Source organism: Talpa europaea (genome assembly GCF_964194135.1).
Source record: "Talpa europaea genome assembly, chromosome: 1".
Taxonomy (NCBI): Eukaryota; Metazoa; Chordata; class Mammalia; order Eulipotyphla; family Talpidae; genus Talpa; species Talpa europaea.
In genome coordinates, this window is record NC_140073.1 from 22,177,964 (window position 1) to 22,193,264 (window position 15,301).

A 15,301-nucleotide genomic window follows, 5' to 3' on the forward strand; every position below is an offset into this window, starting at 1 on the left:
TTTACTTAAATATACTAAGTTTAATCATGACCTATCAAAACCTTATCATGGCTCATTGTGTAAAATTAGCACCAAACTTGCAAACATAAGCAGGATCTAGACTTAATCAAACATATGGTGAAGCTTGCCCAGCTTCTAAAAGGTTCAATGAGAACACAGGCTCCAAATATTTTAGTTGGGGAACAAAAAACCCACCTAACCTGCTCCAAAAATTTCATTTAAAAACTGATCCAAAAGGGAACCTCTTAAAAACTGTAAAGCGCCCAGCAATTAAAACCTTGAAATAAACTGAAAAGGTTGAAACAGAACTACTTCCACTCCAGAAGCTACAGCTAACAAGCAAATACTAAACTAAAAAAAAAAAAAAAAAAAAAAAATTTATTTTTTCCCCAGCGAATCTCCACACTCCCAGGAGGCACCCAAGAGCACAAGCACAGGCTGGTGACCAGCTAACTTTCCGCTCTTGTATACACCAGAGCGACAGCAAACAGAGTTGACAACTGAACCGATCCTGAGCTTTTTTTTTCCGGCGAATGTGAACGACACTCTGAAAAAAAAAAAAAAAAACTTTACTGTGGCTGACAGAAGCGCCTTATAATTAGAAGCAGAGACCTGACAGGTGGAAAAATAAATTCCAGCCGAGCAGCAAGAGGTGGTGGAAACGCAGCTGCAGGCCTGGCCGCCCGGGACCGCCCGGCCACAGGTCCGGGGTAACCGACGCGCGGCGCGCGCCCTCGAGCGCGCGTCTCCACAGAGGAGAGCGGGACGCGGCCGGCGCCGCCGGAGCCACCTACCATGTTCGCACAGCCGCCTCCCTCCCGACGGGGCGCAGACATGGTCACCCTTGGTCTCTCCTCGCAGGGCCGCGGCGGGGAGCGGGCGGCCGGCCGGGTAACGAGAGAAGCCGGCAACAGCCCGGCCGCGCGGCCGCCACGCCTTCCTCCCGCCGCGGCGGGGGACGCGGGGCGGCGGATCACATTTCTCCTCCCCAACAATCACACGCGCTCACGGCCCCCAGGGGACACCCTCAGGCCCGCGGCGCGGCGACGCCGGTGACTGGGCCCCCGAGCCAGCGACGCGGCCGTCCGGCGGGGCGCCCGGGGGCGCGTGTGCGCGCGCGCGTTGGTGTTTGTTCCCCTAATGAAAGGCCAGGGGTAGCCGCGGCGACGGCCTAGGGCGGCGGAGGGGGAAGCGGCCCCCAGTGGGACAAAACAAAACTTCGGTTGCTGGGAAGAGCCGTTGCGCAACCCGGACAGGGGGAGGCCCGGGCTGCCCGGCCCGAGCGCGGTTTCCCGGACGCTGCGCCACCGTGCGCAGAAACCACGCGCGGCCCCCACGTCCGGCGGCCTCCGGCCCGGGGCAGCCCCGGCCTCGAGGGAGCCGCCTGGACACGCCAGCCGGCCGGGCCCGGACGGAGAGGCGGAGCGCCGGGGCGCAGGGGAGGCGGGAGGGGGTGCAGGGCACGCGCGGGTGCGGGCCGCTCCGGGGCGGTCGACCTAGTGGCGCGGGGCCGGTAGGGGGGCCCGAGGGCCCGCACCCAGCCACAGGCCCCGAAGATGGAGCGGGTCCCCCACCCGGGGCCGGGGGCGCCCCTCGCCCTACTCCCTTACCTTCCTAGAGGCCTGCGCTCTCCCCTCTTCGGGCGGCCGCAGCCCTGAGCATGTCCGGAGTGGGGTGCGGGGCCGGGCAGGGGACAGGGAGCCAGGCGCTTCAGCAGGCGGCACCACCCAGCCCGGGCTCAGCCCCTCTCCGCGGCCGCTGCCATCTTGTCCTGGCGGCTGAGAGGAAACGGCGAAACACCCTCCCCCGACCGCTGCTGCTGCTGCTGCTCTGGCTGCTGAGCTCCGGGCCCGTCTCCCTCATCTTCCTTCCCGGGGATTTGTGGTGGGGACGGCTCGGCTGGGGCGAGGGCTGGGGAGAGGCCGGCCGGCCGGCCTCCGATGGCTGGGCCTAAGGGCGGCGCAGGGTGCGGGGCCCGCGGCGGTCGGGGCCCATTCCGGACGCCCCTGCCGAGAGAAGAGCCCGGGAAGACGGCCGGGCGAGGCGGCGACGGCGCGGCCCGCCGCTCGGTCTCCTCAGGTCGCCGCGTTGCCGGCAGTCGTCACCCAGGCAGCTGCCCCGGACTCGGGCCCCTCCTCTGCGCCCGCCGGCCACGGCCGCCGCCTCCGCAGCGCCACCGCCCGCCCGGCCGCGCAGCGCGCCGAGCCCCGGCAGCCGGGCTCAGCCTGGGCCGCGGAGCCTCGGCGAAGCCCCTCCCCGGGGCCCGCCCGCCAGCCGGCAGCCGCGCCCTTGTGGCTCCCCACCCGCCCGGCGGCCGGCGCGGGTCCGACCCCGAGTCCTTCACGGCATCCCGCCCGCGAAGGCGCGGCCGCAGCGCCCCGGCTGCCGGTCCGACCCCCACCGACGGCCCACTCCGCTACAAGCAGCTGTTTGTGGAGGATCCGAGCCTCAGAGAATTCAAGCGCGGAAGCCTGAATTCACAGGCCTCGTGGGATCCCGACATCCTCATCAAGTCCCTTTCCACCCCTTCGGAATGGCTCTTGGCGGGTAATTTTAAGGCTTCAAAAACGAGGAAAGGGGAAATGCTTCATCAAGTAAGCAATCCCAGCCTAAAATAGGTCCCCATTCCAAAGCCTCAGAGAATTGTAAAATCAGGCCAAAGAACGAGGAAAGGGCCCTCCTGGAAATTTTCCGAGCACTTGTCTTCGATCCAAATCCCCGCAGTTGTCCAGTTCACCCACCTACGCGTTGATCATTCTCCATCAAGTCAGTTCCACTCCCAGAGACTAATGAACTCCCTCCTAGAGACTAGGAAATCAACAGAATGGCCCACCTCAAACACGTAGTCATAGAATCATAGAATTTTGGGGTTGACAGAACAGTAGTTATCCTTCATTCAAACTCTTAAATTAGGACAGGGGTTCAAAGACGTTAGGTGGCCTGAACAAGGTTGTACAGCAAAGTGCTGGTCTGCGCTCCCGCTCTCCCCTTCTTAGCAAACAACTGAACTTAAGTGCCGATCATTCAAAGTTAACTTTTTAAGATACTCATTTCCTCAGTTCCCTTCTCTCCGATTTAATATTTAACCTTTTGGGAACCGAACATCTTCCTCGAGGGATCTGGAAGTGCCCTTTGTTTGTCCCCTTGGAACCTTCACATAGGAAAGCTGAATTTGTCCCTGAAGTTTTCCGTGGCAGTGACTGGGGCAGGGCAAAGGGAGTGGCAGATTGCTACATATTTAATACTACACATTTACTTCCTGCTGCTTTCTGAGCTGGGAGGAGAGCATCTTGGAGAATGGTTTTTAAATGAAAAGGGGATAGTATGCCTCGAGGCGGCTGAAAATAACCTTTTTCCAGTGACAGTTGTTTCCTTCAACTTAGGGAGGATAGCCATTTGAAAACACTTCCAAAATAGAAAAAACAGAACAATGACTGTCTCTCAGATAGCATATTAGCCATTCCTTTTTACTTAGTATTTCCTTACGTTTGATTTTTTTAAAGCAATAGTTAAAACCAAAAAAGGACAAAAACATTACTCAAACGAGAAAGTTACAGTAATAGAAAAATTCATCTATGAAAGAGAAACTATTCCACTAAAACTTTTGAGCATTTTTGTTTGTCTAGATCACCGCTAAGGGAAGGCTTCCATGATACCTGTTTGTGGTATTGCCCCATCTATGAAGAAGCTCAAGAACTTTTCTGTCTCTGATGCTGGTACTCAACATAGGAATTCCCAGAAGGGGATTCTGTACACCCTTTCCCTCTCCCGCCATGCACTGCCACTGCATAATACAGTGACAGATTTATACTAAGTCTTTAGTATATGTTACTAAGTCAGTAAGTTAAATACATAAACATTATTAAGTTCTCCTCTTCTTTATACCTGTTGTCTCCTAACTTCATCTCTTTACCTCCGATCCCTTCACCCGAGCCATTATGAACACCAACATACGGATAACTTTTCAAAGCCCCTGATTTTGCCATTTTTTTGAAATTTGTAAGAAAACATGGAAATTTTCTGAGTGTTAAGTTCTTTTTAAAATGCAGTTACTGTATAAGAAAAGTTAATTTTGCATAAATAAAGATAGCCAAAGAACTGAATTTTTTCATTCGAAAATACTGCTTTAAGTTCTATGTTTCAGGTGCTGTTGCCTATACTCTGCGAATATGAAATGGTGAAAGGGAGATGTCTGTGAGCTTGTACTCTCTCTAGAAAGTTGATTACACAAATCATTACAAAATTAATTAGCATTATTTTAAAAAGGGAAGTACAGGGTACAATGAAGCACTAGAAGAGGTTCTAATCAAATGGGAGGGTGGGGAAACCATAGAAAGCCTGATTCATTTCTCATCCTCCAACACTTAACATTCACTTTCTCCAGGAAGAATCTTTTGACTTCTCTGACTGAAGCCAAATTTCCATATATCTTTCCTTGGTAGCATTTTTCCAGTTGCCATTCCACATTTCTGGTTGTTTGAGTAACTTCTCTGCCACTTATCTGAAAAGTAGAGAGCACTTATCTTTTGTACACTGTTGTATTCCCAGCACCAAGGGGTGCATAGTAAATGAGCCACAGGAATAGCTGCTCACAGCACCCAGGGCAAAAGAAAAGGATTTCAAGATGGTGATAACACAGCACTAAACCAATCACAGGGGTCTTCAAAGTACAGGACAAAGTGAAAGGTGGAATGAAAATTGAGATTTGAAAGATGTGTAGACAATTAGCCCAAATAAAAAATACTTGTGGCAAAAGAAAAGATATATGCAGAAGTCCAGTAAATAAAAGGTGATAGAAAGTAGAAATTTTGAAAGACACCACACCAACATCCCACCCCCACCCTAGGCAGAGAGGTTAAACCTTCAGAGATCAGCAGTTTTAACTGTTTTGTTGGCTGCTCTGTCTCCAGAACTTAAATCACTGCCTGGCATATAAAAGTCACATTACAATATTTTAAAATGAAAGAATAAATTTTCTATGTAAAGAACGTGAAACCGCCCATAAACTCAGATAGCAAACAGTCACAATCGTTTGAAATCATCCAGATGTGAAAGCCAAGGCACCTTCTCCCCTACCCCCGACTCCCCTTCTCTCTCTGTCCTTCCCAAACCCACAACCAAAAGTTAATATCCAGAGGAGGCCAGATCCCCTCGAACTTACCTCGTGTTCACCACTGAACCTTGTTCCTCATGGTTCTCCACGGAGCAATAGCCCTCCACAGTCTTAGTCAACAATGCTGATGCTTTGTCACAGAACCTGAGTCATTAACCCACACTCCCCTTCCTCAAGGAAGTATGGGTTTTCATTGTTTTCCTCCAAACCCTAGGTTTCCCTTTCTCGGGGAGATGGGAGGAAGAAGAGAGGAGGAAGACCTAGTCAACCAAAAACAGCTCCCTAACTAACTACAAACCTCAGGAAGGAGAGGTTCAGCCAGGGCCTTTCTTTGGTTTCCACTCTCTGTGGAGGTCCAGGCCTCCTAATGCAAATAATCTACCTACTCCCTAGAAATCTACTTTGTATACCTGGGCCTTAGGGAGGGGCAGCTGGAATGGAAAAAACATTCTGGAGTGTCTCACTCCTACCTACATTTGCATAACTGAAAGTCCCACTCAGGTAACTCTTTACAGTCCAAAGATTTGTTTCTCTTCCCTAAAAAAAAAAAAAAAAAACACATACACACAAGATTTCCATTAATCTGGGAGTTTGGTACTACAGTCAACATAAGGTAAAAATCTCATACAGTAAAATTCATCCTTGAAAATTACCCAAATTGCCTATGTATGTGTAGTGTTTGGTCTCTATAACCTTGTATAATAAAATGTACATTTTAATGATCTGCAACATGGGGGTCATCACAAAGTAAATTTTTCACATGATTCACCTCTTATAGCACTTCAGAAAATTTATGAAGATTAAAACTTTTTGGCTTTTCCATTTCATCATCTTAAGACAGGTCCAGAAATCACTTTCTTTGTTACAGTTTCTGAAGCTCTCAGTTAAATATTTACTTTATTCCTCCAGGATGGTGAAGAAGCTAGCACACCAGCTCCTCCAACACCCAAACTATGTCTCTGTGGTTGGAGAAGCCTTAATATCCTTGGCACATTATTTCCACTGGTTTTCCAAAATGCAAGTCTCTTTAAAATCTCTTTTAAATCTCTTTTAAATCCATGGCCCACAGTCTCATGGAGTAGATAGGCCTGCCAGCACCCACACTATTTACCTTGTTGTCTTGTAATAGGGTGGTCCCCAGGAAAAGGGGAGGTTCCAGGTTCACTGCCCCACACCTCCAAAAGAGGGTGGAGCTGAGCAGGGAGGAGAAGAAGCTGGAGAGGAAACTGGAGAAGGAAGGAAGCAGGATGGAGAGCAAGAAGGAGACCTGGAGAAGGCACATGGAGCAGAGAGACATGTGAAGAAACTGAGCTTGCTTCTTGGTCCTGGACCGGTTGAAACAGATGGGTGAGAGACCTGTGGGGAGGTTAACAATGGCAGCTTTTAGCTTCATTTTGATTTTCCTCTTTTCCTCCCAGACTTGTCTGGCTGTTTCTGATCCTTTTTTATCGGTCCCCACAGGAAGGTGCTTTAGACTTGTGGCAGGCTTTTGGGCCTTGCCCTGGGCCAATCCTGTTTGGGTGGACTTATGCCCACAAGGGGATGGGTAAGTTTGGGTACTTGATTTAGAAACTATATTCTTTGGGGCCTCCCTGGTGGCTCAGGACTTAAAGACACAGTGCTATCAAGCTATCGCCAGCCACTGCAGCATGAGTTCTCCCAATCTGCCAGGGAGCTAATCCACAGGAGACCTCTCCTGTCTCCCCGCTGCTCCCCTCAGCTGTGTATTTCAGTCAGTCTGCCTGTTCTGCCCCCCAATCTGTCTCTGGTGAATACTCTCAGGGGCCCCCCCACCGCACCTCTGGCTTACACCCCAGTTCTTGTATGCATAAATAAATAAATCTTTAAAAAAGAAAAAAAGAAACTATACTCTTTGTCTTTTCTATATTGGTTTTTTGTTTGCTTTTTGTGGGACCCTCCCCTGCGGCCAGGGAATGAACCCGCGCTGCAGAGGCTGCCTGCAGGCAGCCTCACAGCCCAGCGCTCAACCCCTGCACCACCAGGGGAGGCCCTGTCTTTTCTATATTGTTTACTAATTGTATTAAAGTCCCTTTCCATTAAAGGTCTTATATGTTTGGTCTTGATATGGCGGATGGCAGAACCTATTCAGAGCAGGCAGGTTTGAGGGTTCAGGGGTGCCCCTCTCCCTGCCCTGTAACAGTCTCTCTCCAGAGCTTGTTGAGTTTAATTCTCAGAAGTACAGATTATGCAATACAACAGGCTAACATACTTTTTACAATTCAAAAAAATGTTTAAACTAAGGATATGCAAAACAGATAAATAAAATAGGGTATCTATCTTGTTTTGATCTTGATTTCCCTGCTTACAAACCTTCAGGCTATTTCAACTACTATAAATACTCATATTTCTTAATTTGTCTGTTGAAGCACATTGTAGTTGGGCGCCATAAAACATTCTTTAGCCATTTATCTTGCGTGCCCTATGATCCCACCAAAGTGTCCTTTTCTCTTTCCCTGATGATATTTTTTCTCCACACTCATGTTATTTCTGTCATCATCGTTGTACTCCCATCCTTGATATCCCACCCATCCTGTAAAGTGAAAGCTAAATGTTCACATTTCCAAAGAGCTTTGAATGAACATACCATCCCTATGTGATATCCATGCATCCACAGATGTTTCTATAAGGGCCTACCTTATACTAGGTGCTGTTTGAACACTTTTCAGTAATCCAAAGATAACTATTACTATCATCATTTTAAAGATTAGGGAATTCAAGCACAAAAAGATTAAGAAACTTGTCCAAAATTACACAGTAAATGAGGGAGTCACCTGGCCTTAAACGTTTGCCCCAAAATGATAGTTTTCACCAAATGCATACTTGAACATGTTTTTTATAAAACATAAAGTCATAAAGATTATAATTTCCCTTGGGAAGAGTTCAAATTGAATCTGTGTTCTTGACAGTCTTGTTATCAAATCATGAATATTACAAACATGAAAGAAACTCTAGGAGGAAAGTAGAATTTTAAAATCCTGTGAGATGATGCATGGAGAACAGTCCTCTAAACTCATCAAGTTCCATCTTGTCCTTTACAGATGAGGGAACTGAGATTTAGGTATCTGAGGACAGATTGTATCTTTATCCAAGACTACATAGGTCTAGTCCTCTTGCCCAGTCATCCCATCTCAATCATATAAATTACCATGTATACTCCCAAAAAAAAGGAGCTCACTGATTTATTCTAACTAATTAGTTTAATTGATTTAATCCTTCTTTCTTCTACTGAATGATGGAAACAACATACCTGAACTATGGAAACAACCCAGTCCCTCCATATTCAATGTTAACTGTGCTTCCAAGTATTCAATTCCCTATTCCTCCTTTTTGAGCTCATCTGCCATTGAAAGTATGGAGAAACTGTTCCTACCTAATAAAAGTGGGGTGCTTGCTCATATATAACCATGTAACAACTACAAGAAAAACTTTTCTTATTTACAGGCACCTCGGGATTAGTGAAATGTCAGACATTTAAGAAGAAAGTCCTGTATGGAAATTTCAAATCACATCATAAACTACTCTGCATGTAGGTCAACCTAGCTCTTCTAGGGAACAGAACATGGGGAAATGCTCCAGAGAAACCAGTGTGAGTAAGGCAGGGGAACAAGCTGAGAAGAGCTGTACCTTTAAGACTTTCAGAGCAGACCACAGAGTAGATCTAGGTTAATTGGTACTCTTTTCTTCCTTTGTGCTTTTTTCCTGCCTAGTTGTTTTGTCCCTTAATCATATTTCCCCTATATGGTAGGTCTTCTCCTTCCTCTGTTCAAAGATACTCCCTCCAAACTGCTTCAGATTATGCTCTAGTTCCCTCCTAGCATACAAAGACCTGTAACTTTAGAATTTCTTCTTCTTCATTGGATCAATATACCCATTCCCCAAGTAAATACAAGTTTGACCTTAGGGAAAGTATGCTATTTAAAACATACTTTAAAATTTTATGAGTCAAAATAGCCAAAGCAGTCAGTAACCCAAATAATTCTTTGTTTGGAATGAGAAAAGGCACTTTCATGCTGCTTTGTTTCTGTCAGAAAATTGTACTGATATATCAATTTTGTTAAGGAAACACATTTTTCTTCCATATGTCTGAAAAGCATCCCAATAAACATGTAAATCTGAGTTGTCTGCAAGCTGAGTTGTGCCTATCCCCACTCAGCAGCCATGTTGACACGTTACAGGACAGGAAGAGGGGCACCTCAGAACCCCCAAATGGAGCCTCCTCTTTTCTAGGGACCATCCTGTTACAGATACAGCCTTTCTTTTTTTTTTTTATTTAAATAATAAATTTTATTTTTATATTCCCTCATACAACTGCACATGCCCCATTCTGACCCCAATCCCTCCCCTCCCGGCCCCCACCCCCCAAAAAGTGTCTCTGGTTCATAGTTTTTTGTTGATTTTGATTTTCACTTTCTTATAGTTATTCATTTTCCTGATCCCTTATTTAAGTTTTCTAGATTCCTGCTATGAGTGAGACCATCTGGTATTTTTCTTTTTCTTTTTGGCTTATTTCGCTGAGCATGATCCCTTCCAGCGCCATCCATGTTGCTGCAAATTGCATGTGTTTATCTTTTTTGAATGCTGAGTAATATTCCATGGTATATATGTACCACATCTTCTTGATCCAGTCATCTATTTTTGGGCATTTGGGTTGTTTCCAAAGCTTAGCTATTGTAAATAGTGCTGCTATAAACATAGCGGTGCAGGTGTTCTTTGGAATTGATGTTTCTGTGTCCTTTGGGTAAATACCTAGGAGTGGAATTGCTGGATCATATGGAAGCTCTATGTTTAGTAGGTCCAGAAATCTCCACACAGCTCTCCATAGTGGTTGGACCAGTTTGCATTCCCACCAACAGTGCAGGAGAGTTCCTTTTTCTCCACAACCTCGCCAACATTTGTTGTTGCTAGTTTTTTTAATATGTGCCATTCTCACTGGTGTAAGAAGATACAGCCTTTCTTTCTTGTTCTCTCTCTCTCTCTCTTCCTCTCTCTCTCTCTCTCTCTCTCTCTCTCTCTCTCTCTCTCTCTCTCTCTCTCTCACCACACACACACACATACCCCAGAAGTGAAAAAGTGGAATCAAGAGATTCTTCAGTTAACTGTGTGACTTTGGACACACTTCATAACTTCCTAAGTCTTTTTCCTCAGCTTTGAATTTGATATAACAACAGCTACCCTGCAAAGAAATTGAGAATTAAATGAGATGGCTTATGCAAAATCACTATACGGTAGTCTCAAAGTAAAGGTTAGCTGAATGTGACTTTTCCAGAATATCTAATTAGTAAGACTAATTGGAGAAGATATTCATGGTCACATTGCTCCACATCCTCTTTGAGATCAACCACACAAGTGGGAGAGAAAAGGGGAAGGTTTGAGCAACAAAAGGAAATGATTGTCTTTCCTCAAAATTTCCCTTCTCTGCTTCTACTCTCCCTCCTCTTCTCCTTCTCTACTGAACGGAGGAATCAGCTGCTTTTTTGTCACCTCCACTACCTTTAGGTTATGTCTGGATCATGGCTTTTTAGTTTTTGTTCTATTTTACCTGGGAGGTGATTTTCCCTGTGAGAACTGTCTTGTCCTAAATGCAAAATCCCAAAGTCTACCAGAAAATTTAGAATCCCAACTATTTGGATCACTCTCAGTGAATAACCAAATATTTCTGCTCAGACAAAGCCATAACCCACGTGACCATCCCCAAATACCTGCTTTGCTGTCAATAAATGTAAGTATAGTTATTTATATCACCTGCTTACTACCCATATCTCTAAATTACTATGTAGCATAATGATTATGTATATCATTAAATATGTATGAGATGAATGCTGTGGTGCATCTTATTTGTATTTTATTTATTTGTTTAAAGATTTATTTATTTATGCATACAAGAACTGGGGTGTAGGCCAGAGGTGTGGGTGGTGAGAGGATTCAGAGACAGAGTGGGGAATAGAACAGGCAGATCTACTGAAATACATTGCTGAGGGGAGCAGCTGGCAAGACAAGAGAGGTCTGCTGTGCCATGTGGGTTAGCTCCCCGGCCAGGGATCAAACTCTTGCTGCAGTGGCTGCAGACAGCTTCATAGTGCTGCCACTTAACCCTCTGCCCCACCAGGGAGGCCCCTTATTTGTATTTAAAAACACTGAATCCTCTTCAAGTGTTTTCAGTTGTTGCAGTTTGATTTTTATATAACAGACACCTGCTCATATCTTTGAAATACTGGAAGAAACTTTAGTTCTAAAATTGTTAATGGGATTACAGTTGTAATTGGTAATACATTTTCATTTTTAGTAGGAAAAACATATGCAGAAAGAAAAAATGCTAAAGAATAAAAAGGAGACAGGATCATTAAAGTACCTATAAGATTATGGAAGAAGAAATCAAATGTGAAAGCAAAAAATAAAAATGGAAAAATTCCCTATATAGAGTATAATTAGTTCACACTGCAGTAAAATTAAAAGAAATATGCCACAAAACCTAAACAAGCTTTCTTTAATCAGCATACAGACTTCAAGTATAAAGGTCATTTTTTGTATGCAATCAGACTACAGAATTTCATTTAAAATGAGGAAGTCAATTCAGTTCATTCATTCTTTGCATGACAAGAAGTAGAATATTTCAAGACTGTAAAAGAAAATCTAATTTATAGCTTATCATATATAGCTTATCTTGTTTAAAATATAAATTATATAGTGAGATAAATTATAGTATATTAATGTAGTTCTTATATAATTGACATAACAGGAAAACAATATTTCACACATAAGTCATCTGAATTCAGAATAAACAATGTGTTACTTGGGCCTCCCTGGTGGCACAGCGGTTGAGCGCTGGGTTGCGAAGCTGCCCACAGCTTCTGCAATGCCAGTTCCATCCCCAGCCGCCGGGGGAGGGTCCCACATGGTGCACAGACCTCTCCTGCCGCCCACTGCTCCCCTCAGCAGTGTACTTGTCAGTCTGCCTTCTCTGCTCTGCTCCAGTCTGTTCCACTCTGCCTCTGGTGAATTCTCTCACCCTCCTGCACTTCTGACTGTACCCAGTGCTTGTATAAATAAATAAAATAAAATAAAATAAAATGCGTTGCTTGACAATTATAATTGTCTAAGCCCTGAGGCTAAAGATATTCAAATATCTGAAAAGCCAAAATATATTTGTTTCATAAAATCCAAAAAGGACAAATATACTCATGACTGCATTATGTTTGTCAATTTATTTTTTGTTCCAGAAACATTTAAAATAAAAAAAGTAAACCCCACAATTTTATCCTCATCATAATTATGTATTTCTAGTATTAGAGAGATAAACCGTGAGCTACTCTAGTATTATTGGAAGAAACTTAAAAACTGTAGTACAGAAGAATATTAACTTGCATATCTGTAGTGTCATCTTCAACCAGAATCCAATAATTTTCCTTGTGCTAGGAGGTTTTATTAATTGGGGTTACAAATCTTCACAGTCAGAGCTAGTGCTAATTGTAGCATCAGATCAACTTTCACCTATACTGTTGCTGTCCCTTCACATCTCTGTGCCTTGATTTCCTCATCTATAAAGCAGAGACAATATTAGGATGATAATACCTAATACAATTATTCTGAGGATCAAATTAATTAATGTCTGTAAAGTTCTTGGACCAGTTCTTGACACAAAAAAATGAATCAGTAAATGCTGGGTGCCATCATTATCATCATCACCATCATCACTACCATCATCATCATCATAACCATCAATGTCATTGTCTCTGTTCTTGTCACCCATAGTCCATTCCACCACACACAAACCAAAGTGATTGCTTGTCTCCATTATAGATGATTGGATCAAGATAATGTGATATATAAATACCATGGAGTATTACATTACCATATGAAAGGATGAAATGCAGTCATTTTCAACAAAATGAAAATTTGAGATATATGTGTAGCAAAGTAAGTCAGTATAATAAAAACAAACACTGTACATTTACACAGCAGAATATTCAATAATGTAAAACACTTCCAAAAACCAGTGGAATATCCATCCATGAACATCTGAGGGTGCTGAGGTTAAGAGGGAGGAGGGTGGGAAAGGGACAGAGATGACAGGGGATGGTGGTGGGGAAAAAAGAAAGTGTATAACTTTAGAAATGTACTTAGAAAAGATGAAAGGTTGAAAACACAGTGAACAAACAATAAAAAAAAGTTACAAGTCTTTATCATATAAAGACTATATAGCCAAAAACCGTTAGTAAAAAAGGGTATTAGAAAAGTATATTAGACAAAACATAATAATGCAACTTATATATTCCTACCTTCAAAAAATATTAATCAGGGGCCTCCCGGGCGGCGCAAAGGGTTAAGACGCAACCTATGAAGCTGTCTGCAGCCACTGCAGCACGAGTTCGATCCCTGGCCAGGGAGCTACCCACATGGCGCAGCAGACCACTCCTGACTCGCCCACTGCTCCCCTCAGCAGCGTATTTCAGTCATTCTGCCTGCTCTGCTCCCCACTCTGTCTCTGGTGAATCCTCTCACCATCCCACAACTCTGGTCTGTATCGCAGTTCTTGTATGCATAAATAAATAAATCTTTAAAAAAATATTAATCAATGTTTTTTAAAAATATGTCCACAAATTCTTTGACACTCCTCCTTTCAAGAAGCAGACCCTAGTTCCCCTCCCTTTGAATGTAGACTAGACTTAGTGACTTGCTTTTAGCAAATAGAATGAAGAGGAAATGATGGTGTACAACTTTAGACACTCTCATAAAAAGATACTGTGACTTTTACCTTCTCTCTCCTTTCCCTGCCACCCCCCTGAACACCTTCCAGCTGCTGTGTGTGAGAGCAGCTTTATGTAGGAACCAAGAGAACTAGGCCTCTGCTCAATGTGAAAGAGCTTGGAAGGAGAACCTCTTGTCAGTCACGCTCCAAGACCACTTCAGCTTCTTAAAGACCTTGAGTCACGAGCTCCCTGGTGGCGCAAGAAGTTAAGCACCACACTATGAAGCAATCCGCAGACTCTGCAGCATGAGTTCGATCTCCAGCTGGCCAGGGAGCTACCCACATGGTGCGGCAGACCTCTCCTGACTTGCCCACTGCTCCCCTCAGCAGTGTATTTCAGTCAGTCTGCCTGTTCTGTTCCCTGCTCTGTCTCTGGTGAATCCTTTCATCCCCCCTTCCCACACACCCCCAGCACCTCTGGCCTGTACCCAGCTCTTGTATGAATAAGTAAATAAATCTTTTTTTTTTTTTTAAAGACCTTGAGGTCTTGGCCCTTCCTGAATTCTTGATCCACAGAAATTTTGAGGTAATTAATGCTTGTTGTTGTAAGTCACTAAGTTTTGGGTAATGTGTTTAACAGAATATATAGCAAATAAAATCACTCACTATGTGTCAGACAATGTTCAGGGCATTGGGACACAATGATATGCAGAATAGAAAACATCCATGCCTTCATGCACAATTACATTCTAGTGGGATTTATAGAATAATAATAATAAACAAATAAAGTGGGGTAGCAATAAATGCTCTGGAAAAAAAATGAAGCAGAGAGAATATAGACACTGCCTGGGGATTGGAAAGGGGGTGAATGGTTTCTAGATAGGTTAGAAAACATGGCTTTAAGCAGAGACCTTATGATGTAAAGGAAAGAGTGACATCGTTATGTGGAAGTCTAGTAGTTTTTTTGTTTTTGTTTTCTTTGCAGGCTGATGAAATTAGAAATATAAAGATGCAAAAGGGCTTCCCCGGTGGCGCAGCGGTTGAGCGCTGGGTTGCGAAGCTGCCCGTGGCCTCTGCTGCGCCGGTTCGATCCCCAGCTGCTACCCGGCCACCGGAGGAGGGTCCCACATGGCGCGCAGACCTCTCCTCTCCTGCCGCCCGCTGCTCCCCTCAGCAGTGTACTTCGGTCCTTCTGCCTGCTCTGCTCCCCACTCCGGCTCTGGTGAATTCTCTCACCCTCCCACGCTTCTGACTGTACCCAGTGCATGTATAAAAACAAGCAAACAAACAAACAAACAAATAAATAAATAAAACATGCCTCTGAAAAAAAAAAAAAAGATGCAAAGGCAGAAAAGAACTTGACATATTCTATGACAACCCGGAAGGTCAGTGTGGCCAGGTTGGTGGAATCAGGGAGACAGTGGTGCAAGGAAAGGTCTGTGAGTAGTCAGTGATCATGCAGCTTCCCTGCCTGAAACCAA

General features: G+C 44.6%; 1 protein-coding gene across 1 annotated transcript in view; it reads left to right on the forward strand.

The window, feature by feature from the left end:
* Positions 1 to 1,940: 1,940 nt before the first annotated feature.
* The window catches only part of CSTF3 (cleavage stimulation factor subunit 3), a gene marked incomplete at both ends in the record, with an annotated part of 131,258 nt that continues 117,897 nt past the window's right edge, over positions 1,941 to 15,301 (forward strand). Inside the window, one exon of the mRNA XM_084236543.1 lies at positions 1,941 to 2,594. Coding sequence (XP_084092669.1) covers positions 1,941 to 2,594 — 654 coding nt within the window. The remainder of the gene's footprint in view (positions 2,595 to 15,301) is intronic.